This window comes from Carcharhinus amblyrhynchos, chromosome 25, assembly GCF_965287045.1.
Source record: "Carcharhinus amblyrhynchos chromosome 25, sCarAmb.v2.hapA, whole genome shotgun sequence".
NCBI classification, from domain to species: Eukaryota; Metazoa; Chordata; class Chondrichthyes; order Carcharhiniformes; family Carcharhinidae; genus Carcharhinus; species Carcharhinus amblyrhynchos.
Window position 1 is genome coordinate 20,040,563 of NC_137348.1, and position 27,533 is coordinate 20,068,095.

The following is a 27,533-nucleotide window of genomic DNA, read 5'->3' on the forward strand; positions in this document are numbered from 1 at the left end:
ATGCAACCAGCCAATAATAAACAAATATTGTATCTAAGCAGGTAATTGCCAAAGGTCATAGTCCATGTTACACAGTATGTAATGCCACAGATGCTTTCTTTGCCTGTTATCACATGACATACATAGTGCTAAGTTCAATAATTGCTTTGAATTTTTCGTCCGTCCAAATTGCGTGACATTTTGAATTTAAATGTATTTATATTAATAAACACCACATTGTTCAAACACCATGAAGCAACAGCACCACTTGCAGTGGATATTTCTAGGTACATTCACTGTAGTCAAATAAAAACTGTCGCATTAAACTTTTGTATGTCAATTTATTGAAATGTAATCATTATACTTCATTATGACAGTGAGTGGAAGAGGAAACTATTTATGCAGCCAGTTGTTAAGATTTGTAATGCAGTAACTAATAGGGTGTGGAAAAAGCTTAAGTAGCAAGTTCCAAAAGGGAAAAATACTTGACAATGTTGAGATTGCAGGAAACAATTGAAAGAACAGCACCTTATCTTCTGATTATGCACTTTACAGCCTTCTGGATTCAACATTAAGTTTAATAACTTCAGACTGCATTGTGGGGAAGGGGTGGCATAGTAGTATTTCTACTGGACTGGTAATCCAGAGACCCAGGGTAAAATCTGTGGACCAGATCCCACCAGATGGTGAAATTTGGATTCAGTAACAAAATCTAGAATTAAAAGTTCACTGATGATCATGAAACTATTGTTGTAAAATCCCATTGGTTCACTAATGTGAAGCAAAATCTGCACTCTGACTGGTACAGCAATGTAGTTGACTCGCAAATGCTCTCTGAAATGGAGGGCAGTTAGGGGTGGGCAATAAATGTTGGCTCTGCCAGTGATACTCACATCCCATAGATGAACTTCATTGCAGTGTTAACATAAGCCTACTTGTGACACTAATAAATAAAACTTTAAAAAAATGAATTAAAAAAACTTTCCTTTAATTTGATTTCCCCCCTACCCTTTAAGTGCTATATCTTGTTCTTATGTTTTTGCTTTTATACAAAGCTGACCTTTATACTGCCATTAACACCTTCTTTTGCCCAAAGATTTACTTACTTACTCCAATTTAATTTCCATTACCACTTCTTTAGCTTTTTGATCCTTGACAGGCTGAATTTTGCAGCCATTTACATAAATGGGATTCTGTGGTCCTTCTGCAGTGAATGGAGATTTGGCTTACAGTGGCGGAGTGGCGTGAATGGCTGGAATTTTCCGACTGATATCGTTATCATTTAATTTCCCTTGTCCTCTAACCTATCCCTGATCTTCCCTTTTGATCCACCTGACCCCTTTCTTTTTCAACAGCATAAAACCAAACACATTTCCATCTTGCTTCAGTTCCAAAGGGTCTTATGAGACCCAAAATGTTACCTCTGGGTGGAATTTTACCCACATGTCCACCCAAGGTTTGTACAATCCCACCCGAGGCCAATGGAGAATGCCTTTCTCCGACCCTTGCTCGTAAGGCAGGTTGTGCCTTACGAGCCTAGTTGAGTTCTTTGAAAATGTGACTGAACACATTGACAAAGGAAGAGCGGTGGATGTGGTTTACATGGACTTCAGCAAGGCATTTGATAAGGTCCCCCATGCAAGATGTCTTGAGAAGGTGTGAGGGCATGGGATCCAACGGGCTTTGGCCTTGTGGATCCAGAACTGGCTTGCCTGCAGAAGGCAGGGAGTGGTTGTGGATGGGTCTTTTTCTGCATGGAGGTCAGTCACCAGTGGAGTGCCCCTGGGATCTGTTCTAGGACCCTTGCTGTTTGTCATTTTCATAAATGACCTGGATGAGGAAGTGGAGGGATGGGTTAGTAAGTTTGCTGATGATACGAAGGTTGGTGGTGTTGTGGATGGTCTGGAGGGATGTCAGAAGTTGCAACGTGACATAGATAGGATGCAAGACTGGGCGGAGAAGTGGCAGATAGACTTCAACGCGGATAAATGTGTAGTTGTCCATTTTGGCAGGACCAATGGGATGAAGGAGTACAATATCAAGGGTAGGAGTCTTAGCAGTGTTGAGGAGCAGAAGGATCTTGGAGTTCGGGTCCATAGGACTCTTAAATCGGCCTCGCAGGTGGAGGATGTGGTCAAGAAGGCGTATGGTGTACTGGTCTTCGTTAATCGAGGGATTGAGTTTAGGAGTCGGGAGGTAATGCTACAACTTTATAAGACCCTTGTCGGACCCCACTTGGACTACTGTGCGCAGTTCTGGTTGCTTCACTACAGGAAGGACGTGGAAGCTATTGAGAGGGTGCAGAGGAGATTGACAAGGATGTTGCCTGGATCGGGAGGCATGCCTTATGAAGATAGGTTGAGGGAGCTAGGTCTCTTCTCCCTGGAGAGACGAAGGTTGAGAGGCGACCTGATAGAGGTTTATAAAATGTTGAGAGGAATAGATAGGGTGGATTCTCGGAGGCTATTTCCCAGGGCTGAAATGGTCACTACGAGAGGACACAGGTTTAAGGTGCTGGGAAGCAAGTACAGAGGAGATGTTAGGGGTAAGTTTTTCACTCAGAGGGTGTATCATAGAACCCTTCAGTGCAGAAGGAGGCCCTTCGGCCCATCGAGTCTGCACTGACTACAATCCACCCAGGCCCTACCCCTATATCCCTACATATTATACCCACTAATCCCTCTAACCTACACATCCCTGGACACTACGTGGCAATTTCTTAGCATGGCCAATCAACTTAACCCCCACATCTTTGGACTGTGGGAGGAAACTGGAGCACCCGGAGGAAACCCACGCAGACACAAGGAGAATGTGCAAACTTCACACAGACAGTGACCCGAGCTGGGAATCGAACCCAGGTCCCTGGAGCTGTGAAGCAGCAGTGCTAATCCTGCTAATCCACAGTGCTACTGTGCCACCCCTGAGTGGTGAGTGAGTGGAATTGGCTGCCGTCGGTGGTGGCAGAGGCGAACTCGCTGGGGTCTTTTAAAAGACTTCTGGATGAGTATGTGGGATTTAATTGGGAGTTACAGATAATTCTATGGTCTGGTAGGTATGGATATGATCGGCGCAAGTTGTGGGCCGAAGGGCCTGTTTGTGCTGTAGTGTTCTATGTTCTATCCCTGGAATCCGGTAAAATTCTGGACTGTTTCTGTTGTGGTAGGGAAATTATTGGAGAGGATTCTTCAAAACAGGAGTTATTCCCCTTGGAAATAAGTGGACGTATTAGTGAGAGGCAACATGGTTTTGTGAAAGGGAGGGCGTGTCTCATGAACTTGATCGAGTTTTCGAGGAAGTGAGGAAGATGAGTGATGAGGAAAGGGCAGTGGATGTTGTCTGCTTGGACTTCAGTAAGGCCTTTGACAAGGTCCCTCATGGTAGACTGGTGCAGAAGGTGAAGTTGCGTGGGGTCAGAGATGAGCTGGCAAAGTGGATACAAAACTGGCTTGGTCAGAGAAGACAGAGGGTAGCAGTGGAAGGGTGCGTTTTTGAATGGAGGGCTGTGACAAGTGGTGTTCCTCAGGGATCAGTGCTGGGATCTTTGATGTTTGTAATATATATAAATGATAAATGATATATATATATAAATATATATATAAATGATATATAAATGTGCGCAGTTCTGGTCGCCTCACTATAGGAAAGATGTAGAAGCTATTGAAAGGGTGCAGAGGAGATTTACAAGGATGTTGCCTGGACTGGGAGGCATGCCTTATGAAGTTAGGTTGAGGGAGCTGGGACTCTTTTCCCTGGAGAGACGAAGGTTGAGAGGCGACCTGATAGAAGTTTACAAAATGTTGAGAGGGATAGATAGGGTGGACTCTCAGAGGCTATTTCCCCGGTTTGAAATGGTCGCTACGAGAGGACACAGATTTAAGGTGCGGGGAGGGAGGTTCAGAAGTGATGTTAGGGGTAAGTTTTTCACTCAGAGGGTGGTGAGTGAATGGAATCGGCTGCCGTCAGTGGTGGTGGAGGCGAACTCGCTGGGGTCTTTTAAAAGACTTCTGGATGAGTATATGGGGTTTAATGAGATTGAGGGTTATAGATAGGTCTGTAGGTTGGTAGGTGATGTGGTCGGCGCAACTTGTGGGCCGAAGGGCCTGTTTGTGCTGTAGTGTTCTATGTTCTATGTTCTATGATTTGGAGGAAAATGTAACTGGATTGATCAGTTAGTTTGCGGACGACACAAGGGTTGGTGCGTTTGTGGATAGCAATGAGGACCATCAGAGGATACAGCAGGATATAGATCAGTTGGAGACTTGGGCGGAGAGATGGTGGATGGAGTTTAATCTGGACAAATGTGAGGTAATGCATTTTGGAATGTCTAATAAAGATAGGAAATATACAGTAAATGGCAGAACCCTTAACAGTATTGATAAGCAAAGGAATCTGGGTGTACAGGTACACAGGTCATTGAAAGTAGCCATGCAGTTGAAGAAGATAGTCAAAAAGGCATACGGCATGCTTTCCTTCATTGGCCGGGGCATTGAGTTTAAAAATTGACAAGTCATGTTGCAGCTTTATAGAATCTTAGTTAGGCCGCTCTTGGATTATAGTGTTCAATTTTGGTCACCACACTACCAAAAGGATGTGGAGGCTTTGGAAAGGGTACAGAAAAGATTTACCAGGGTGTTGCCTGATATGGAGGGCATTATCTACGAGGAGGGGTGGGAGAAACTTGGTTTATTCTCATTGGAGCAACGGAGGTTGAGGGGAGACCTGATAGAAGTCTACAAGATTTTGAGAGGCATGGACAGAGTGGATAGTCAGAAGCTTTTTCCCAGGGTGGAAGAGTCAGTTACTAGGGGGCATAGGTTTAAAGTGTGAGGGGCAAGGTTTAAAGGCAGATTTTTTACACACATAGTGGGTGCCTGGAACTCGCTGCCTGGGGAGCTCATGGAAGTGGATACGGTAGTGACAATAAAGATAATAAAGAACAACACAGCACGGGAAACAGGCCCTTCGGCCCAACGAGCCCGCGCCGCCGTCCTACTTTTAAGGGACATCATGCCAAATACACAAATAGTTTGGGATTAGAGGGATATAGTCCCTGGAAGGGTAAGGAGTTTTACTTAAGTCAGGCAGCATCGTTGGTGCAAGCTTGGAGGGCCGAAGGTCCTGTTCCTGAGCTGTAATTTTCTTTGTTCTTTGTTCTCTATCCATGGATGCTGCCAGATTTGCTGAGTTTTTCCAGCACTTTCTGTTTTTATTGTAGGGATTGCAGAATTACGGGGAAAACCTGCAAAGTGGAATAATTGCTTTCAAAGAGCTAGCACAGAGACGCTGGGCTGAGTGGCCTTTGATGCTCTATAATTTTGTTAATTCTAATTTAACATGAGAACTTGGAAAATGTTCAGCTCACATTTTGCATATATGAAGATTATAAGGTCTCTTATTTCAGCTTGTATTTGGAATCTTCATATGATAGAATGCTAATTCAGAATTTGACAGATGATATTTTAAACTGGTTAGGGTAGGGCAATGGCCATTTCTCTGTAAAAAATTGCAATAGCAAAGGGATTTACGTGCACTGAAGCTGATGCATAAAATGTGCATATAATTGATTGATCACATGCATGGTTCTTAAGTTTCCTTTAGCAACCTGGAGCTGCCATAATCATCATTTTGTTAACTTTGTTTGCCTGCTCAAGTTAGAGCGTGAAAGAAGACAAATTTATTTTAAGACAAATTTATTTTAAGAATTTAAATTTGTTTTAATTTTAAATTTGTGGATTTAACTAAAATAAGTTGTTTGTTACTTACATGTTTAAGGTAAGCTTAGGATTCCAAAATGCCTTCTTAACTTGACAGACAATATATCGCTGAATAATTTCACATTGCACTTTACATAAGAGACAACATTTTTCATAACATTTGTGCACTGTATGCACATCTTTCAAACCATTTTTCAGTTTATTAAGAAAGTGGAGCTATCGTAAGAATCATTCAGTTTGGCTGAAGTGCAAGTATTTTCCTCTGTAAATGCAGAAATCACTTGTTCAACATATTGGGAGGGATTTTCCAGCTGGACTTACCTCAAAACTGGAAAATCCCTCCTGAGGTCAATAGACCTTTCCACAGTTCATCCTTTGCCTGCCAGAATTCCCATCGTAGACACAATGGGAAAATTTGCCCCATTGTTTAATGCAAATGCATTTTATACCTCATAGCACTAAATTAAGTATTTCTATTATGGTTAGTTAGCAGGTCCACTGGCATCTTGCATTTAGAAGACAGAATGCTCTGGTGGGGCCTCTAACTCAATGAATTTTGTTTACTTTGGCTTCAATACTCATGTATTGAAAGTGTGAAATAGAGAACTCTATTTGAAAAAATACCAGGAATGGTGCCTGGTTATCCAATAGTGATAACTGTTTCTTTTTGCACACATACAGCAAAGAAAACTTAATTTGTCTTCCAGTTTTACCAACAAATTCATTTATATTCTTGAAATGTTTTATCAGCTTGTACTGAATGTTGCAGGGCACAAGTCCAGAGTGTAATGGGATACTCTCCACATGCCTGGATGAATATGGCTCCAACTATTCTCAAGAAGTTCATCATCATCCAGCACAAAGCAGCCCGTTAATCAGCATTCCAACCCCCAAACTAAGCTTTCATTCCCTCCACCACAGACACGGTTGTAGCAATGCATACATATACAAGTTGCACTGCAGCAACTAACCACGCTCCTTCAATAGCTCCATGACTTCTGCCACCTAACAGGAAAGGGGAGTAGATGCATGGGAAGACTGCAAGTTCCCCTCCAAGCTGTATACGACCTTGGCTTGAAACTATATCATTATTCTTTTGTTGTCGCTGTTAGAGTGGGCATTAAATGTTGGCCTTACCTGTGACACCCATGTCCTATGAAAGAATTAAAAACATTTTTTCTCTCTCACAATTCCATTACATAGCAAAGGATACACAACACATCTTCTTGATGAGCAATACCTCTTTCCTTACAAGTACATCTTGGAATGTGGATCAATGCTTCTGCTTGGTTGTGGAATCTAAACACACTCCAAATGGGATTTGTTCCATGCCTGAGCTGGAAGCAGTGACAGCTGGGTTAACATAACACATAGACCAAAAATGTAATCGTCATAATTCAATGGAAGCCTGTAGTCAACATTGGATCCACAACAAATCACTGTAAAATGCAACAGAAAAGTAACTTAATAATGGCTGTGAGGCCCGAAAATGACTGAAGTTCACCGGAATATACAGGGAGCCAGCAGTTTACATTTTCTATTACTAATCCATGCCACCTGGCAATTTCTGTAGCAAATTAAGGAATTCCATCGCTGATACAGAAGCTATGGAATTTCAGAATTTCAAAATCACTGATTTTTTTTGGAGGGCATTTGAGGTTTTGAAATATTCCTTGTCTCTGTACTGGCCCTTCCTCACTGATTTGGAACATTTCATCCTGCACCAGATGATAGGAGCAGGAAAGTGCTCTTTCACGTGATGGCAATGTATTGTTTTCTCAATCCAACTGCTGGGCCCACTTGCTACTTTTATTTCTCTGCTTCACCAATGAAAAGCTCATGTCAGTAAATACCGGCATATCCCTCTGTTTTTCCCATTCTCTGGTTAGGATTGACAGCAGATGACTGGCATGACCTCAGTAAAATTCCAGCCCTTGCTCATTGAATAATTCTAGGAAATTTCAATCTAGTTAAAACCATCCTTGGCATAAAATTAAGTTTAAATTTACTGCTAATTTGGAAACCACATTAAGCTGGACTGTGATGAATGCAGGAATCCTGCTTTATTTGCATTTGCCAGATGTATCTTTCGGGATTCTTTGTGGTTACCCTCACTCTGTGGCAAAGTTCTACAACTGGCAACATTGTGACGATGTGCATTGGGTTATTAAATGTCTCTCCCTAAACTAAATGGGTTTAATTGTTTCAACCTGTGTTGGATTAGTATAAACAAATCTTTGTTTAAAAGCAAAATAAAATGGACACTGGAAATTTGAAATAAAAACCAGAAAATGCTGGAAATACATTATAGGTGAGGCAGGATCTGGGATGTGGGTAACAGAGTTAACGGGGTAAATTTTCAGGTTCTGCCTGTCGTGGGAATTATCGCGGGTGGGATTTGATGAACAACTGAAAAGTCCATTGACTTTGGGCAGGGAAGGTGGAATATCCCATCCAGGGGCAGGTGGCACCAGGAAATCCTGCCCAATGTTTCAATTCAAAAAACAAAGAACAAAGAAAATTACAGCACAGGAACAGGCCCTTCAGCCCTCCAACCTGCACCAACCAGGCTGCCCGACTGAACTAAAACCCCCCTACTCTTCTGGGCACCATATTTTTCTATTCCCATCCTATTCATGTATTTATCAAGATGCCTTTTAAAAGTCACTATCATTATCTGCTTTTATTACTTCTCCTGGCAACAAGCTCCGGCTGCCCACCACCCTCTGTGCAAAAAACCTGAAAAATTCAATGACTTTTCAGAACCAGAACACATTTCTAACTTTTATTCTCCAACTTGTCTAGTTCTGATGGAAGGTCATCGACCTGAAATGTTAACGTCAATTAAGGGCTACTTAAGAACCTTATCCCACAAGTGCTGATCCGGATTTCCTGCAGTCCCAGCAGTGGCCACCACAACCAGTGGCGCTTGTTGGTACTGAAGTGCTGCTGATTGGCCATCAGTACTTGGAGGTAGGCCTCTTCTGATGAGCAGTGACCTGCCAGATTGAAGTTTAAATCCATTGGGACTCCTGCATATGGTCGTGGCAGGTCTATCACAGGCTTCCAGCCAGTGGATGAGACCAACACTGGGGTCATTAAAATCAGCACTTAAGTCCAGGCTTGCGATTCCTCAGTTTTTAAACCAGTGTGATTTGTTAATGAGTGGAACACTCTATGCTCCCCCCTATTATTATTTATTCCATCACAGGGTTTGAGATTCACTGGCTAGATCAGCTAGCAATTCTCCCGCATGGTACTCTTTTGAAGGGTAGATATACAAAATCAGGAGAAGTACTTCTGATCCAGTCCACTGTGCTTCATATTGGTCTGTCCTGGAACGTAGAAGCAAAGGCTAATTTAGGCTAACAAGGCTACTTATATCAAGATAAATGCCTGGCATCAAAGCATCCTCTCAGGGAAGGTAAGTACCTCTTTAAAAAATCATTTGCACAGAAATGATAGTCAAAACTTAAAAAAAAATTGAAATACAGACTTCATTAATTTACTGATCCATTCCAGTTATTTCACTTCATTGGATCTGTATTTCACTTTTAACTAGAGGTAATGATCACAGCATATGGTCTGAAATGGCCTACAAAAATAGGTTGAACCTTTGGACAATCTTCCACAGACTGAATGGAACGACTGAAATTAAATCTAAATGAGTGATGTAGTTATAAGTTTCTCATTAAAAACAAAATGCATACTGATCTGTCAAGTTTGTTTTATTAAAAATAAATCCCACAATTCAGAACAGATTGACCTAGATAACTAAATACACATGTTCAATTGAATTTGCAAACTTTGTACTTTAGAAGCAGTTATATGACAAAAAAGTTGGGCTAGGGCATTTTTAATTAAGGATAGCACTGCAGCTCTTCCCCGTAGCAATTTTTCAGATGTAGGAAATATTCTTAAAGCAAATTTATATATAGAATCCTTACAGTGCAGAAGGAAGCTATTCAACCCACTGAATCTGCACTAACTCTCCGACAGATCATCCCACTCGGATCCTATCTCCATGACCCCACAGATATATCCCAATAATTCCCCTAACCTACGCACTAAGGGCAATCTAGGGGTTTGGCCAATCTATCTAACCTGCACTGCCTAATCTATCTAATCTTTTGACTGTGGGAGGAAACCGGAGCACCCAGAGGAAACCCATGTAGAACACAGAGAGCCATCTGGGTTCCTGGAAGTGTGAAACAGCAGTGTTAGCCACTGTGCCACCATTCCGCCCTGAGTTTCTGGAGTTTCTAACTAAATGCCAGTTTATCAACATGTGAACTACACTAAAACTTCTGGAAGAAAAGAAACTCAATTACATTGTCACAAAAAAATTGCCTAGAATTAAAAAAAGATTTTTTTTAAGAAGCCTAAATGGTCTCATTCTTTAATATTCTAAACTAGTTGCTAAGAGTGCTAAAATGGCCTGAAATCAGCGCCGAGCTGATAATCAGATTGAAATAAGCATGTCACTATAATTAGTAAGCCTGGGACGGTATTCTCCAGGCAAGTCGGGGTTCGTCATGGGGGAGGGTGTGGTCAGGACTGACTGGACTGTTGGGCGTTTGGGGCTAGCCAGGATGGGCAATACTGGTCATGGAAAGGAGTGGGGATTGGGGTTGGGTATCAGATGGAGGGGAGTCATGGCTACCGGGCGGAGGAGAGGGTCGAGGCTGGTCACTGTCGGGTGGGGGGGGCGGGACTGACAGGACTGTCATGGAGATGGGCGCCGGTCATTGGGGGGGAGTGGGGGCTGGGCTTAGATATCAGTGTGGGGAGTCAGGCTACTGGGAAGTGGGGGGTCGGGTCTGGTCATGTGGGTTTTGTGACTGATAGGACTGACACGGCTGGCCAGGGGGTTTTGGGGAGGTGGTTATAGGGGCTTGGCCCGGTGGGTTTGGGAGACTAGCAATCAGGAGGGTGGGGGTCATAAGGCTAGTGATCCAGGAGTTGCATGGCTGACCAGAGATCAGGAAGACCAATGATTGGGAGGTTGGCAATGGGGGGGCCACTGCACTTGGGCCGATCTCCGTGCTGACAGATTGGCACATGGGCAGTGACCTGCTCAGCCCCACCCACGCAGGTAGCCATTACTCACCCCACCCTGATACCCAACCCCCACCCCCACTTCCTCCCATGACCGACCTTCTGAGGTAGAAGTGGCCCCTCCCCCTACTTTGCAGAGTGAATCACACTGAGGCACTCTGCAGTGCTCAGAGTGTCAGAAATTTATTCTGGAAATCACACTAAAAAAAGAGACAGGATTACTCCTGTTTTCCCGCACATTGGGAACTTAAAATTTTTTTGGGAGAATCCCAGCCAACATCAGGCATTGTTTGAAGTGTGTGCAACTCTGAAATAAAGTTCTTAAAATATGCAGAGGCTTTGAGTTGTTGTTTGCTAGTGAATGCAGATGGCATGCAATCTGATCATGAACATGCTGCCAAAGTTTAGTTCCAGCATGTTTTTCTCCATAGATGGCCGGGGGGCAAGAACAGCCTTGGGTTTTGATGATGAATCCCTCTGTGCCCTCCCCTAGGCTGTCTCCATCAGGCATGAGGTCCTAATATCAGCGGCAGGAAAGGAGACTCCCTCTATAACCCATTTAGCCTGGGAGGAGGTGGCCACAGAAGTCAGCAGCATGGGCATTGTGCCTCAAGCCTGAAGCTAATACAGGAATAAACTGAGTCACCCCTTGAGATAGGCAAGGGTGAATATGTCCTCATTATATTATTGTGTCAAGAAGCTCCAGGGAAGGTCTGAAAATGCTGGAGACTTTTAGGATGTACTGGGGCCCAAGGCAGCATTATGCAGCAATGCCATTGTTTGTGGCCTTGGTGCCTCTGTGGAGATATCTTTGTTGTTTCAGGGACTGGGGGCAGGCCTTAGACATGAAGAAAGTTCACAGCAACATGTCTGCTAATTGCTGTGCAGATTCCTCTTTTAACTTGGCTTTGGGTTGAAATTAAATTACCTCAGAGTGATAATCATTGCAATGCTGCAACTAATTTCAGGAAATGCAGGTTTACACTTCAAGAGAAAGAAACGGCTGGAGGTAGAGTGCACAATCTGGCAATCCTTATGCTGGAGGATGTTGTTTTGCCACCGCAAGGAATGGACCCAATCCATCATCAAATGTAAGATTGCAGGAAGGTTTGCAGCTGATGAAATTGCAAGGGGCTGAAACCAGTTGTGGGAAACAGAGAAGGAAAAGGCAATGGAGAAAATTACTAATGCCAGGCATGCTTGCAAAAATAGCACATGCATAATTTATGTGTTCAAATGCAGGAAATGTCATAGTGGAAATATTGTGGGTGCAATTTTCCCAAACTTGCACAGAGCTATTGATTAGGTGAAAGAATCTGTGTGAAACTCACTGGCTTCACAGGTGACTTTTCTCACCTGATTTAACAGTACTCTGTGTAATTTTAAAGTACTAGTATGGATCACATAGCCATCTGGTGGGTTGGGCCTAAATACAGAGATTGGAGTGCCGAATCAAAGCTAAATTTAACCCCCCCCCCTCCAATGGACATCAGGACCTCCCCCATGGACATCAGAACCATCCCCATGGATACCGGGATCCTCCATGAATACCAAGACCCCCCCAGTGGACAGTGGGAACCCCCCCATGGACACCAAGACCCTCCCCCATGGACACTGGGACCCCCATGGACACCAAGACCTTCTCATGGACATCGGGACCTCCCCCATTGATGATTTTGCTGCAAGTGTGGTAAATGGTTGCAATGTGTCGTATCTCATAATAAACATGTTGTTAATTGTGTTTAACATAATGACCATGCACAGCTGTTGAAGGCTCTCAAATTCCAGTCAGTCATTTTTCCTGTGCATCCTGCATTGATGAACCCGCCAGATTTGAGGGATGGACAATTGCCTCTGAGGTTGAAGAAGAACCCTCGAAGACTGCAACATCACATCCTTTCCCTGCACCAAGCGCCAGCTCAGATATAGGCAGGTCTTAGCATGTTGGGACAAGAGTGGGCATAATCCAAGGGGCACTTCACAATCGGACTGGGCAGTTGGATGAGGTGATCCAGAAATTGATTCCAAGTTGGGTGATGAACATTTGGAATCATCTGTAAGCTGGTACATGTTGGATGTCCAGCACAAAGTATGTGGAGATTTGGTGGATAAAGCAGAGGGGTTGTATAATCTGGCTTGGACTTTGGTACGCATCCAAATCATGTGCATTGTGATCACCCACCCTCTGAAGCATCAAGCTTACTCCATGGACAAACTGGTGAGAGCACATGTAATCATGGGTATGTATCTGACCTGAATCTTTTGTTAGGGAAAGAAATCTGCTTCTCTTATGTGGTCTGGCCCACATGTGACTCCAGATCCACAGCTATGTGGTCGACTCTTAATTGCCCTCAGGGATGGGCAATCCACGTTTCACGAACGAATAAACAAAAAAAAATCACCTGGATCTAGGCTCAGGTGCCCAGAGCCAGGTGACAGGGGGGCTGAGAGCCTGGACACTGATCCTGCTCTGAAACCTCATGGGAAGGCAGTGAGAAGCATTTAGTTGTTGTGGCAGAGAATCAGTAGATGCTACCACCATCTAGAAGAACCTTTCAGGGCACTTTGGATGGGGGCAGCCTCTCCTCCATCCATCTACCATTGACAAAGTCTCTCTTGATTGCCGCAGTGACAAAAGCTATTCTTTCAACTCAGCAGGAGTCTTCTAATGTAGCAGAACTCACAAGGCCTCAGTCACACAGAGGAAGTCAGTCAAAGTCATCCAGAGCAAGTGGAGTAGCAGATTAGTAGCTTCTCTGAAGTGAGGCAGGAGTACTGCACCAAGCACAAAGAAATAATTTAACAAAACTTCATATTAGTCACCATTTGGTCCATATGAGCACACCTTGGATAAAGAACAATAAAAATGTTACAGCACAGGAGGCCTTTTGGCCTCTCTTGCCCATACTGGCATGAGGACATCCAGGTGCCTGTTCAAATCCCACTTCCTGCATCTGCCCCATAGCCCTGTAGTTTATAGCACTTAAGTTGTGACAGTTAAATGTGCCATGGGCAAGATGTCAAGAAACTTTACATTTACAATCCCTCATGCATTGGTTCATTCAATGTATAAGTGCAGTTGAATTTTTACTGGGAAAATATATTTGATTTGATTTATTATTGTCACAGGTATTGGTGTACAGTGAAAAGTATTGTTTCTTGCCTGCCATACAGACAAAGCACACTGGTCATAGAGTATATAGGGGAGAAGGAAAGGGTGTAGAATATAGTGTTACAGTCATAGCTAGGGTGTAAAGATCAACTTAATACAAGAAGACACCAGAGTGTTGTGATTTCTTGCAAGCTGTGCCCAGCATACCTTCATAATTCTATGGGAAAAAGATACAAAAGTCTGAGGACACATACCAACCCACTCAAGAACAGCTTTTTCCCTGCTGCCACCAGACTTTTGAATATTGCGACCTACGTCGCATTAAGTTGATCTTTCTCTACACCCTAGCTATGAATGTAACACTACAATCTGCACTCTCTCCTTTCCTTCCCTATGTACAGTATGCTTTGTCTGTATAGAGTGCAAGAAACAATACTTCTCATTGTGTACTAATACAGTGACAATAATAAATCAAATCATATTTACCCCACTAATCTCCCTAACCTACACATCTTGGGACACTAAGAGTCAATTTGGCATGACCAATTAACCTAACATGTCCATCTTTGGACTGCGGAAGGAAACTGGAGCACCCAAAGGAAATCCTGCAGTCATGGGGAGAACGTGCAAATTCCATACAGTTACCCAAGGCTAGAATTGAACATTGGTTCCTAACACTGTGAGACAGCAGTGCTAATCATTGTGCCACTACGCATTAGGAGCATCAGGACAAGGCTCCACAGCAGCTAAAGAAATTCAGAAGGGTGATTAATTGAGTTTTGCTTGGAATACTGGGTGTTTTGCTGGTATGGAATGGATATTTTGTGGTGGCTTTTATTCTGGCTTTGTGGCCTAGAGGTTGCTCTAATTGAATGTACTTGAGGGATAATAGGTTTGGAATTGTAACACAATGGGGATCAAGAGTTGAATCAGATGCTCATGGATGTACTGGCTACCTTCTCCCTTCCTTCTCCTTGTCCAAAAAATTTTAAAGGAATGTTGAGTGAAGAGAATGGATTACACTAAATTGCTAATGTGGAGAAAAACACTTGTGCAGATTTGCCAGGAAAAGTTGTCTGTTTCAGGACAAAAGAACAAAAAAAATTACAACACAGGAACAGGCTCTTTAGCCTCCAAGCCTGCACCGACCATGCTGCCTGACTGAACTAAAACCCCTACCCTTCTGGGCATCATAACCCTCTATTCCCCTCTCATTCACGCACTTGTCCGGCACCCTTTGAAAGTCACTACCATATCTGCTTCCACTACCTCCTCTGGCAACGAGTTCTAGGCACCCACCATTCTCTGTGTAAAAAATCTGCCTCATACATCTCTTTTAAACCTTGCCCCTCACACCTTAAACCTATGCCCCCTAGTAATTGACTCTTGCACCCTTGGAAAAAGCTTCTAACTATCTACTCTGTCCATGCCTCTCACAATCTTGTAGACTTCTATCAGGTCTCCCCTCAACCTCCGTTGGTCCAGTGAGAACAAACCAAGTTTCTCCCACCTCTCCTCATAACTAATACCCTCCTTACCAGGCAACATCCTGGTAAATCTTTTTTGTACCTTTTCCAAAGTCTCCACATCCTTCTGGTAGTATGGTGACCAGAATTGAACACCATATTCCAAGAGCAGCCTAACTAAGGTTCTATAAAGCTGCAACATGACTTGCCAATTTTTAAACTCAATACCCCGGCCAAGAAGGCAAGCATGCTGTATGTCTTCTTGACTACCTTCTCCACCTGCATTGTCACTTTCAGTGACCTATGTAACTGTACACCCAGATTCCTTAAGGGTCTTGCCATCTACTGTATATTTCCTATCTGTACTAGACCTTCCAAAATGCATTACCTCACATTTGTCTGGATTAAACTCCATCTGCCATCTCTTTCCCAAGTCTCCAACTGATCTATTTCCTGCTGTATCCTCCAACGGTCCTCACTGTTATCCACAAATCCACCAACACTTGTGTCACCCGCAAACTTAGTAATCAATCCAGTTACATTTTCTTCCAAATCATTTATATATATTACAAACAGCAAAGGTCCCAGCACTGATCCCTGAGGAACACCACTTGTCACAGCCTTCCATTCAAAAATGCACCCTTCCACTGCTACCCTCTGTCTTCTTTGACCGAGCCAGTTTTGCATCCACCTTGCCAGCTCATCTCTGATCCCATGCGACTTCACTTTCTGCACCAGTCTGCCAAAGGTCTTGCTAAAGCCCATGTAGACTACATCTACTGCCCTATCCTCAGCAATCATCTTTGTCACTTCCCGAAAAACCTGATCAAGTTCGTGAGACATGACCTCCCCTTCACAAAACCATGTTGCCTCTCACTACTACATCCACTTATTTCCAAGTGGGAATAAATTCTGTCTCGAAGAATCATCTCCAATAATTTCCCTACCACTGATGTAAGGCTCACCAGCCTGTAATTACCTGAATTATTCTTGCTACCCTTCTTAAACAAAGAAACAACATTCGCTATTTTCCAATCTTCTGGGACCTCCTCTATAGTTATGATGTGGAGATGCCGGCATTGAACTGGGGTAAACACAGTAAGAAGTCTCACAACACCAGGTTAAAGTCCAACATGTTTATTTGGTCGTAAAAGCCACTAGCTTTCAGAACGCTGCCTCTTCGTCAGGTGAGTGGGAGTTCTATTCACAAACAGGACATATAAAGACACAAACTCAATTTACAGACCTCTCCACTCACATTGTCTGTACCTTTAAGACTTCATTACCTGTAAACACTCGCATTCCAATCATTATTTTGTAAATTGAGTTTGTGTCTTTATATGCCCTTTTGTGAATAGAACTTGCACTCACCTGATGAAGGGGCAGCGCTCTGAAAGCTAGTGGCTTTTGCTATCAAATAAACCTGTTGGATTTTAACCTGGTGTTGTGAGACTTCTGTTTGTACCTCCCCTGCAGCCAGTGAGGATACAAAGATTTCGCTCAAGGTCTCAGCATTTTACTCCCTTAGAGTTCTCTAACATTCTTTGATAACTTTTATAAAAGGTTGAGAGGAAAATTATTTAATTTAGAATTTTCCGAAACTACCTTCTTGGAACTATACATTATCTAATTAAAAAATAATATTCATAGCACTTTAATGAGCCAGTTTAATGTGTCTTGCGGAACAGCATGCTTTTATATGGAACTTTAGTGTACATTTCAAATCAACAGGACATTTTGGCCTTAGAACATAGGACCAAATCACATTCATCACTCAAGGTTAAAGGTAATAAATTGCTGAAGGGTGAATGTGAAATGAAAAATACAGAAGAAAAAGCTCCAATATATCCGTGTCATTTTCTTTTAAATTCTCATCTACTGATCACTTACATAGCCATTTCTCAGAAAAAACATTCTCAAGACAATAATTACATATTGCACAAATGCATTTTAAACAAAAATGATTGAGATGCAGTGTTGACAAATAACGATAATTCAGCACAGTTTTGGAATCTCCCATTATTTTTGTACATAGAAATATTCAGTAAAGAGAGCGTAGCAGAGCTAAGGTTGGCAAGACATTAATATCCTTCTTTAATTCTTGTATCTTTTTGTTCAGAGATAGTATAAATTAGACTTACTGTCTGAAGAATAACTAGCTAAAGTTTGCTAGAAAGTTTAAAGAACATCCTCCATCCTGTGGGCTCCTTCCTTGTTTCTTTCAAGCACATTTGTTCAGTTATTTATTCCGTGTTGGTCTGTGCCTGAATAAATGCATAGAAGTTTTAGAAAGTTACCCATATGTTTGGAGCATGTTATATGAACAATAAGCTGTATTTCAGCCTTTCATTAACATTTTATTCCAAGTTCATGGTTAGAAGTTAACTCGCACAAATCACCATGATGATAAGGTCAATGCTGAATAGACAGGATGAAGTTTTACAGAAAGGCTGTTTCAGACTCTATGACACCATGTTTCTGCATTGGATCTTGCATATTGAAATGTTTGCCAACCTTTATAGATTACAGTAAGTGGAACATGACTAACATTAGTTCATAGAATCCTTATAGTGCAGAAGGAGGCCATTTGGCCAATCGAGTCTGCACTGACCACAATCCTATCCAAGCCCCATCCCATCCACCTGCTAGTTCCCCTGACATTAAGGGTCAATTTACCATGGCCAGTCAACCTAATCCACACATCTTTGGACGGTGGGAGGAAATTGGAGCACTCAGAGGAAACCCACGCACTCATGGGGTGAACATGCAAACTCCACACAGTCATTCGATGCTGAATTGAACCCAGGTCCCTGTCACTGGGAGGTAGCAGTGCTAACCACTGTGCTATGATGCTGCCCGTTAATACTTCCCCGCCCAAAAATAATGAAGTTAAACATGCACAATGCAGCATAATAGACATTAACCACAGGTACCAGAATTTGCTATTTTGCACTGAAAAAATTACATTGGAAGTAACTAACCAAATAACAAAATATGATAACTGTCTTCACTGGCCATATTTTATTTTGAAATTCCATTCATGACAGTACTGAAAATAAAATACTGTTTTGTGTATGTAATTATTATGAGGTCTGAAGACAATTATGTTGACTAACCTGAATCTGTTAATCCATAATAATTGCTGAGTGCAGTAAATAGTTTTACTAAATTCATTCAGGGGATGTGGACTTCGTTGGCTGGGCCAGCATGTAATGCCCATTCCTAATTTTCCTTGAATTGAATGATTAGCGAGGCCATTTCAGTGGGCATTTAAGAGTCAATCATATTTCTGTGGATCTGGAGTCACACGTGGGCCAAATCAATAAGGATTAAAGTACATCAGTGAATGAGGTGGGTTTTTTACGACAATCAACAATGGGTTCATGGTCATCATTAAACTTTTAATTCCAGATTTTTATTGAATTCAAATTTCTCCATCTGCCATGGTGAGATTTGAACCACAGCATTCCCCCAGGTCTCTGGATTACTAGTCCAGCAACTATACACTGCCTCCCCTTTATGTAACATGCAACTGTCTACTGAATAACAACTTGTAGTGATGCACAATTCATTGTCCTTATTAACAGAAAATATGTGCAGAATAACTGAAATGGAATAATTTGTTTTTGTGCTCACATGGACACAACTATCATTGCAGTTTAAGCCAATCCACAGGTGTCTTCTGGACTCTGGGTTAAATCAGCGTGTATCATCATAATTCTTAATTTTCAACTGCCTCAAAAGTTGGCAGTTGCACTGCAGTTAAAAGCATTGATTATTGCATTAATAGGATTCATGAACAACACTATATGATCACATTTTCAAGGTTTAATGCAATTTAAAAAAACTTTGCATGTATTTACATTCAACTTTCTGTATTAATTTTCATTCAGTTTCTTCAAATTAAACTAGATAGAAATACCTATTCAGAATAAATTGCATGAAATAATTTCTGAAACTGATTGTACAATGCAGAATCCAAAGGAAATCTAGGAAATCTTGTCATCTTTACACCAGCTACATTAGAGCCAGATATCGAGATCAATTTTTGGCTGAAGTGAGCTACAATATTGTGGTTGTCAACTTGAGCTCACTTTCCACGTATGGTTGATTTGGGTGATATTGGCAGAGTCTCAAAGGCAGATTTTTCACCTGCAAAGGAATGGTATATTGGTCAGGAACCCTAAATAGTGCACAGGAAATGGCAGAGGAGGTGAATACTTGACACAAGCATCTTTCACAAGAGTTCATTAGCAGGATCAAAGAATTGGAAACTGGTTTGCCTGCTGCAACCACCAGATTATTCATAAGAAGGGTAATTTAAAGCTCATCAAACCCATCCATATTCCAAATAAAATGTAACTAAAACTAGATCTAGAAAAGACTGCTGGTGCCAGTTCAATTCTGAACAAATTTTTAGATTACCTCTACCTCCTACTTATGATATTCACATAATACTTAAGATCAAATCTAGGATGTTTTTCTAAATTCATTTTTGGTTTTTCATTCAAATTTAAAAAATTATTAAAACATTCCTGTATATTTGTAAATTTTTAGATACTTTGAAAGTGCTATGAACCTTCAAGTTTTGAAAATATGATTTTTCAACTTTCAACCGACTGGAACATTTACAATTTTAACAATGACAGAACAAACTACTTAGAAATGCAAAGCCACTTTCTGAGGTGAAGGTGAGAAACCAACAAATCACCCTCAATGGAATGCAAAGGTACATACATTTCTTATAATTCAGACCCTCATCTAAACTCGTAGCTGTCTATGGAGGGGACATTAAAAATGCAAAGCGTTGGGTATTGAAAGAATAGGCTCCTCTCAGGGTCTCACTCCCTCTCTACCTTTTGAATTAAGAGTATTGTCCAGTTTGAGAAGCCAACTTTACCAGGAGCCTATCAACAAACTGAGATCTTTTAATAATTGCAAAATCTTCTACATCTGACTGCATCCAAGAAACCAGTAAATCTAAATTGGCCTCAACATTTAAAATCTATACCTTAAAGACAATCAAAAGACACTTTACCACCATACATTCATTTATCTTTTGTTTAATGGACTCTAACTCTCCTGATTTCTCATACATGTGCCCTAATGATAGCCTGAGGGCCAAATGGTTGACACTGTGTTTTTATTATTTTACTCAGGTTTAGTGATTGATAAATTGCTATTTCACTGACCCAAGAAAACCTTGTTTGATTGACATCTTATTGCTCACAGCCTAAATAGTAAAATATATTCTGATTTGCAAAAGGCATATCTTCATAAAAGGAAACTTAAACCTTTATTGTGACCAACCAAGGAGGATGAATAGAAGGGAGCCAGTTCACTCTTTCTCAGCTGGTCATCACGCTGGTGTAGTATTACTAATTATTTCTGTAGTGACATCAAAGATTGCAGACATCTACAATACATAAATTATTCCTCACTTGAATAGCTGCCAAGCCTATTCCATATATCATTTGAATAATCTTAATTTTAGTATTCTTGTGCAGTGACAATTTTTTAAATACAGAATCATAGATTACAAGAGGCCATTGGACCATCATGCCTGTGATAGTTCTCTGAAAGACCAGTCCAGTGAGTTCCATTTTGCTGCTCTTTCCCCACAACCATGTATTTTTTTCTTTTTTCAAATAATTACAATATTTTTTGATATTTACTATTCAGTCTATTTCCACCACCTTCTCTAGCAGCATATTCCAGATTATAATGCACTTCATAAAATAACTACTCTACTGCTCCAATCTGGTTCCTTTGCCAATTATCTTAAATCTGTGTTTTCTAGTTACTGACCCACCTGCCAGTGGAAATAGTTTTTCCTTTGCTATTAAAATCCCTCATAATGTTGCTTTATCAAGTTTTCCCTTAACCACCCCTTAACTTCCTAAATAATCCAGTGATCAGCTTTTTAACTGGCAGCATTACTGGTTGGCATGTGGTGACTTATTTCAGGCCATATGTACCCTTTAAATGTATTGTTTTTGATGAATATCTTGAGGTTTATCCAATAAGTTAGTTTGGCCACTGACAACTTAGTATACTGGTTTCCATAAACTGGATCCAAAGATCTTTGTTGTCTCTTTGTCATTCAACAAGAGTAAAATTCTCATTTGTGTTGCACTGTGAATTGTTCATGTGTGTATTCTCTTGGAGATTGTGGATATTGTACAGTTCTGCTTCCAAGTCATATATGGTTAAATCAACCATTCGACGGTTGGCATAACTGTTCTTTAATGGTTGTGGATGGTTTAATCTGTTCCAGGGATCTTCCAATATTTCAGAATACGAATTTTGTTCTATTGAATTTACATTAACTGCAGGAGCAGGAAGACTCTTCCATGCATGTGTTAATTTTCCCTGCATCTGATCTTTGAGTTTACTACCAGGTGGATATGCCCAGGCAGAATCTTTGATGCAGCAACCATTCTTCTCTTCCTGCTTTGTTTTAGTATTTTTGTCATTCTGTTTTTCCTTTAAATCTCCATTGGATTCAGCAAGATTCTGTGGAACATCTTCAAGAGGCTCCCTGTGAGATAAGTTAAAACAAAGATTTTTCAAATGACAAATACCAGTGTTTGTACCAATCATTCCATTTCCAGCAATTTTCCTTTAAACTGCTAATTTTATAAACATATGCTCCTGAACAGAGGCACTATATTTTAAAAGGGAATGTTCTACTGATACCTCAAGGTATAATAGTTTAATGTGTCAATAGTGTGGGACTTAACCATATGCATTACCAAAGTTTCAGGTTCAGTTCCTGGTGTGTGCTGTGTTAAACAGATCGCCATCAGAATGAAGATGGAAGGAGTGTGGACATGATAATTAGACACACAACTGTGAGCTTAGGAAGGGACAGACTGGGGAGCTAGCAATTCTGCTTCTGATTGCTATTCAGTTCTTCCATCTCTCCATTACAACTGTCATTATGTGAATTTTGCATGAGAATAAACTAGGCATAATGGTCTATAAGAGTTAAATAGCCAATTCAGATGAAAAGTAGTGGCTTCGGTAAGTAGATTATCTATGGCACAGCCTGCACCCTGAAATTGTTCCCCCAGCATGTATCTTTCTCTCCCTTCAGGAGATGTGGGGCAACGAAAGTGACCACCAGAGTTCTCCTCACCCAAAGCTGGGATTCTCCAGTCCCACTGTCCCACTGCAGTGAATGAAGATTTGACTGAGTGCCAAATTTTCTATTCTCGCTGGCAGCAGTGGCGCTCGGCGTAAATAGCTGATGTGTTCGTGTCCAGGTTTCATTTCAGTAACTGCTTATAGGATAGTACAGTGGATGTAATGTATTTGCATTATCAAAAGGCCTTTGATAAGGTACTATGTAGTACACTCACAACTAAGATCAGTACATTGGAATAAGGGGACAGATAGTAGAATAGGTAGCAAGCTGGCTACAAAATAGAACACAAAGTGCAACAGTTAAGGGTAGCTACTCAAATTGGTAAAATGCGAGAAGTGATGTTCAACAGGGATTAGTGCTAGAACCAGTGTGTCATAATTTATGTTAATGATTTGAACTCAGGAATCATAAGTTAATTTTCAAAGTTTGCATAAACACCAAATTCGGAGGTGCAGTTAAAATCAAGGCAAGAGTGTGACAAGAAGATATTGATAAGCTGGCAGAATAAGCAAGTAATTAGCAAATTAATTTCAACATAGCTAAGTGTGAGATAATACGTTTTGAAGGGGTAAATAAGAAGCCTTCACACAGTCTAGATAACAAGAGCCTGAATGGGGTAGGGAGCAAGATATTGAGAAATACAGGTATACATTCAGTCATACAGATGAATTAGTCAATAAAAAAGCAAACAAATCACTGGGATTCATTTCTAGAGAAATAGAACAAAAAAAGCAAAGACACTAAGTTAAACTTGTATAAAATATTGCCTGGAACACATTGGAAATATTGAGCACAGTTGCAGTCTCTATATTGAAAAAAGGATATTATCGGTACCGGAGGTGTAAAAAAGGATGATACTAGAACTTATCAGGAAAGGCTAAACAGGCTGGCAGTCTTTTCTCTAGACAAAGAAAAATGAGGGGTGACCTGATAAAAGTCTTTAATGTAATTAAAGGCTTTGACAGGGTTTCCATTTTTGGTGAAGTCCAAAACTAGAATTCATAACTACATATTAGTCTTTAATAAATCGAATAGGGATTTCAAGAGGAGTCTTTTAGCCAAAGACTGGAGTAATTGAGGCAGAAAGCGCGTGTTGAGGAGAAGCTAATTACTTTATGGAGTAAGGAATAAAAGGATATTCTGGGCAAGTTAGATAAATTTGGCTGAGAGCAGTCGGAGTATAAAAGCTTGCAAAGACTAGTTGGGGACACAGTCTGCTTCAATGCTGTACACTCAATGGCCTGAATTTTACCACTCTACCCACATGGAAATTGGAGCGGATGAGGGGTGACCAATGGGAAGGTCCGTTCACCTTGCGGTTTTGGGACGAGCTCCATTACTATGCTTGCAATGCTTTGTCAAACTAAACACTCCTAAAATCTACAGTACAAGTCACCATGCTAATTAATGAACCATTAATTAAACCATTTATGCTTTATAAAAAAAACACAAAAAATTATCTTGTTAATTAGAATACTTAAAATGGAATTGGGATTATTATGCGTTTATCAGAATTTATTGCAAATTTGGATTGTTGAAAGTAAAACGCTATTGATCCAAATTTCACTTCAGAGAAAATATGCAAGAGTCAAAAAGATTGTCATCATTTAGATTACTACATTTGAAAAAAAAAATGCTCTTAGTAAACACTGACCATTTTGTACAGTACTTATCATAATTTTCTATTTTAAAAAAAAAAGTTCCTTTGGGTTTCATTGATTGCATTCCTATTGCAGAAGCATCATTATTTAGTACCCACAATTGCTTTTTGTTTTTACATTATCTTAATATATTTGTACATGTAATCACAATATTAACTTTATATGTATGCAATTATTGTCAAGAGGTAAATTGAAACTATTTTGTAAATTAGTTATTACAAAATAATTTTAATTAAGTTGATTCTTTACAATTTTGTCACGGTGCAGTTAAATTTGGACTTTTGCTGCCTGAACTTTGTCAACTGGCATTGCCTTCCTATATTAGTTGCTAATTTGAAACACTCACATTCTTTAAATTGTTTGTAATTAAAGAAATGCTGAAAAAAATTAAATTAGTCTGAACATTTAAAGAAACAATTCAGATTCTAATTGACTTCTCTGCAATTGGACAATTGCTATAACTCTGAGTACCAATTCATTTTTACCATTTCAAGGTGACTGTTAATAGCAATTTTCAGTTTTGGCAAGTTAATTTGCAGGCTTTTGTGATATAATGCTGATGTTGAAATTGGTGATTAAAATTAAGTAGGACTTCTATTGGGATTTCTTTTTGAAAGGGTAATTAGGTTATTTCCTGTTCGACAATGGTTATCCTGCACTTCTAAAAGGTTTCAAAATAAAGCAACAGAAACCACTGATTTTTAAAAGTAGTTGTTGATTTGTTCGAAGCAATAAATGGGAGTATTCACATTAAAGTGGTTTTTGCCTTTAATGATATATTTTCATGCCAGTATTTGGATTATTGGAGAGGATGTAGAGACGGAAGGGTGAGAGGGTGTAGACAGGGGAAGCGGTTGGGGCGGTGTGGAAAGAGGCTCATAATTCTCAGCATTAAATTGCATTTACCAACAGTCTTTTCCACTAAAAGATGCTTTTTATAGTCTGCTTCATTGTTTGCCAAACCCCTTACAGTTGCAGTTTGGATTTTGTAATCCTTATGCTATAGTCTAAAACAGCCATATATACCAAGTACAAAAATGTAATCCCAACGCTGACTCCTGCAATATTTCACTTCCAAACTTTCTCCAGTTTGAGGAACCCAACCAGATGTTTTATTTCTTTCATTTATTCTTCAGTGTTGTTACATTTCTTCTTATACCATATGCTTCAGTTTTTCTGGTAAGCCTGTCATGACTCTCCTTATAAAACACCTTCTGGATTTCTACATGTCACATTTTTACATTTACTCTATCTCACCAATTAATCACTTTTTCAAGAGACTTGATTTTTGTTTGTAAAAATGCATATTGGCTATCCTCACTTAATGATAAATTTCAAAATGTTCTACAATCAAAACTTCATGTATTTAAAATAATGAAAGCAAATTACTGCGGATGCTGGCATCTGAAACCAGGAGCTTTGACAAAGGGTCATCTGGACTTGAAACTTCAGCTCTTTACTCTCTTTACAAATGCTGCCAGACCTGCTGAGATTTTCCAGCATTTTCTCTTTTGGCTTCATGTATCTATTCCTGACTTTTACAACAGGTTAAGATACCTTAGACTCCAGTGACTTATCTATTTCAGTGCTACCATTTTTTTTGAGAACCAATTCCTTTTCCATAATTGGAAAGGTGGGTATTGCAATGGCAGCACTGTCTAACTGACCCTTGATGAAGTCTCTACTGGCTGCCACGTAAGCTCCACTCAGCACAGGTTGAGACCTCCCAATTCTCAGTGCTGCAGTGAAAGCTCAGATGGAGGTCATGAGATTCCAAGTCACTGGTATGCAAATTTAGGTTTCTGGTATGCAGATACACACAGCTATCATTGTGGATGCGGTTCTAAGTGTTTATGAGGCATGCATTGTCTGACAGCATTTCAGCAGTCTGTGCTGCAGTTTATTAGAATCAACGAGGTGGTGCCCTTAGAAATGGCAGTGGCATTGTGGAGCACAAACCTGCAATCCTATCTCAGGATAATGATATTTGTGCTTTGAAAATGGTATCCTTGTTGTTGCTTCACAGCTTGCCAGCTCAGCCCACTGTGATCCATGCTAAAGTCATGCCATGCAAAGCTGGGCCCACAAAATCAAAGACTGATTGAAGACTATTTGCACTCTCCTTCAGTGAAACTCAGCAGTCTTCCACCAACCATGCTGCAGCCACTGGGGTGGCACTGCATAGGCCAGGTAAGCACACCTGCAAGACAGGAACTAAGGGGTGATAAGTTCTATTTTTTTGCATTACTGATGTGTTTCTGGATAAAATTGTTGAGTGAAAGTTTTTGCTGTTGGCCTTTGTTGAATGATATTGATTAGGAGATTTTGTGATCGGGAATCAGAAGTGGATGTACTGTTAGGGAATGATGGATCCATGTTGGTGGTTGGGCAGCTCATTTCTACTGAAGCAAAACATCACTCTGCCGAGTTGCATGTGGTAGATGTGGTCTTCTCTTCCCTACATGGTTTCCTGATTCCATGAGGTAAATACCGAGCCCTCATAAGTGAAGGTTGCTGAGGGTAAAGCACCATCACAACATTGACATTTTCTCCAGAATGTACTGTACAGATCCCCCTTTACAAAACATTTTGTTTTGTAGACCGGTCACTTGTTCCACGGTGTTGCAGGTGACTCCATAGCTATTATTGAAGACCTTCTGACCTCAAGTGTTAGGATGATGAAAGAGAATCATGAACCATGCGTGTAAAGGGTGGCTTTTGTCACCAAGCAGCCATCCTATCATGTGTTTTAAAGGCCTGAAGATGGTTTATATTGCTGACTGCAACCACTTTGTAAAGCTCTTGCATTATTTCATGTACTTCAATTAAATCTTCCCTCAACCTCCCCTATCTCAAAGACAAAAAACCCAGCCTATCCAATCTTGAAGCTTGGCAAAGTTAAAAAACAAACAGACAGAGAAAAAAGTGGTAATACAAAGAAATATGAAGCTTATGGTTTAATGAGAAGATTTGCAGGTAAGAGGAAAAAGCCAATGGAAAAAAACGGCATTCAAAAGCATTTCTGCCTTTTAAGAAGGGTCAGAGATTTGAAAAAAAATGCAGTATTAAAAAATCAGGCCAGTCAAAACACGTTTGGTTGAAAGAGGAAGCACTGTAGGCTTAATGGAGTGTGAACCGATTGTATGAATAATGAACTCTTTGATTTGCCCTGTAGTTGTCAGTCAAGAAAGCTTTTAGCAGCTAGTGGACTACCAGTAAACAAACCTCAGCAAATCCCTTCTTTGACCTGCTCTGGAGCTGTCAATCAAAGCACTTTAAAGAGGTTTCAGAGCAGCTATGACTTATGAGAGAAAGCAAGGGGATCTCTCTAGTGAAACTGAATGCTCCTGTCAATCACAGCACTTTAAAGAGGTCTGGTAGGACCTGGAGCTT

General features: G+C 40.7%; 1 protein-coding gene across 1 annotated transcript in view; it reads right to left on the reverse strand.

The window, feature by feature from the left end:
• Window positions 1-19,869: 19,869 nt before the first annotated feature.
• LOC145358291 (uncharacterized) overlaps window positions 19,870-27,533 on the reverse strand; it is a 35,401-nt gene continuing 27,737 nt past the window's right edge. Inside the window, exon 6 of the mRNA XM_080212190.1 lies at window positions 19,870-21,870. Coding sequence (XP_080068316.1) covers window positions 21,429-21,870 — 442 coding nt within the window. The 3' untranslated portion in view covers window positions 19,870-21,428. The remainder of the gene's footprint in view (window positions 21,871-27,533) is intronic.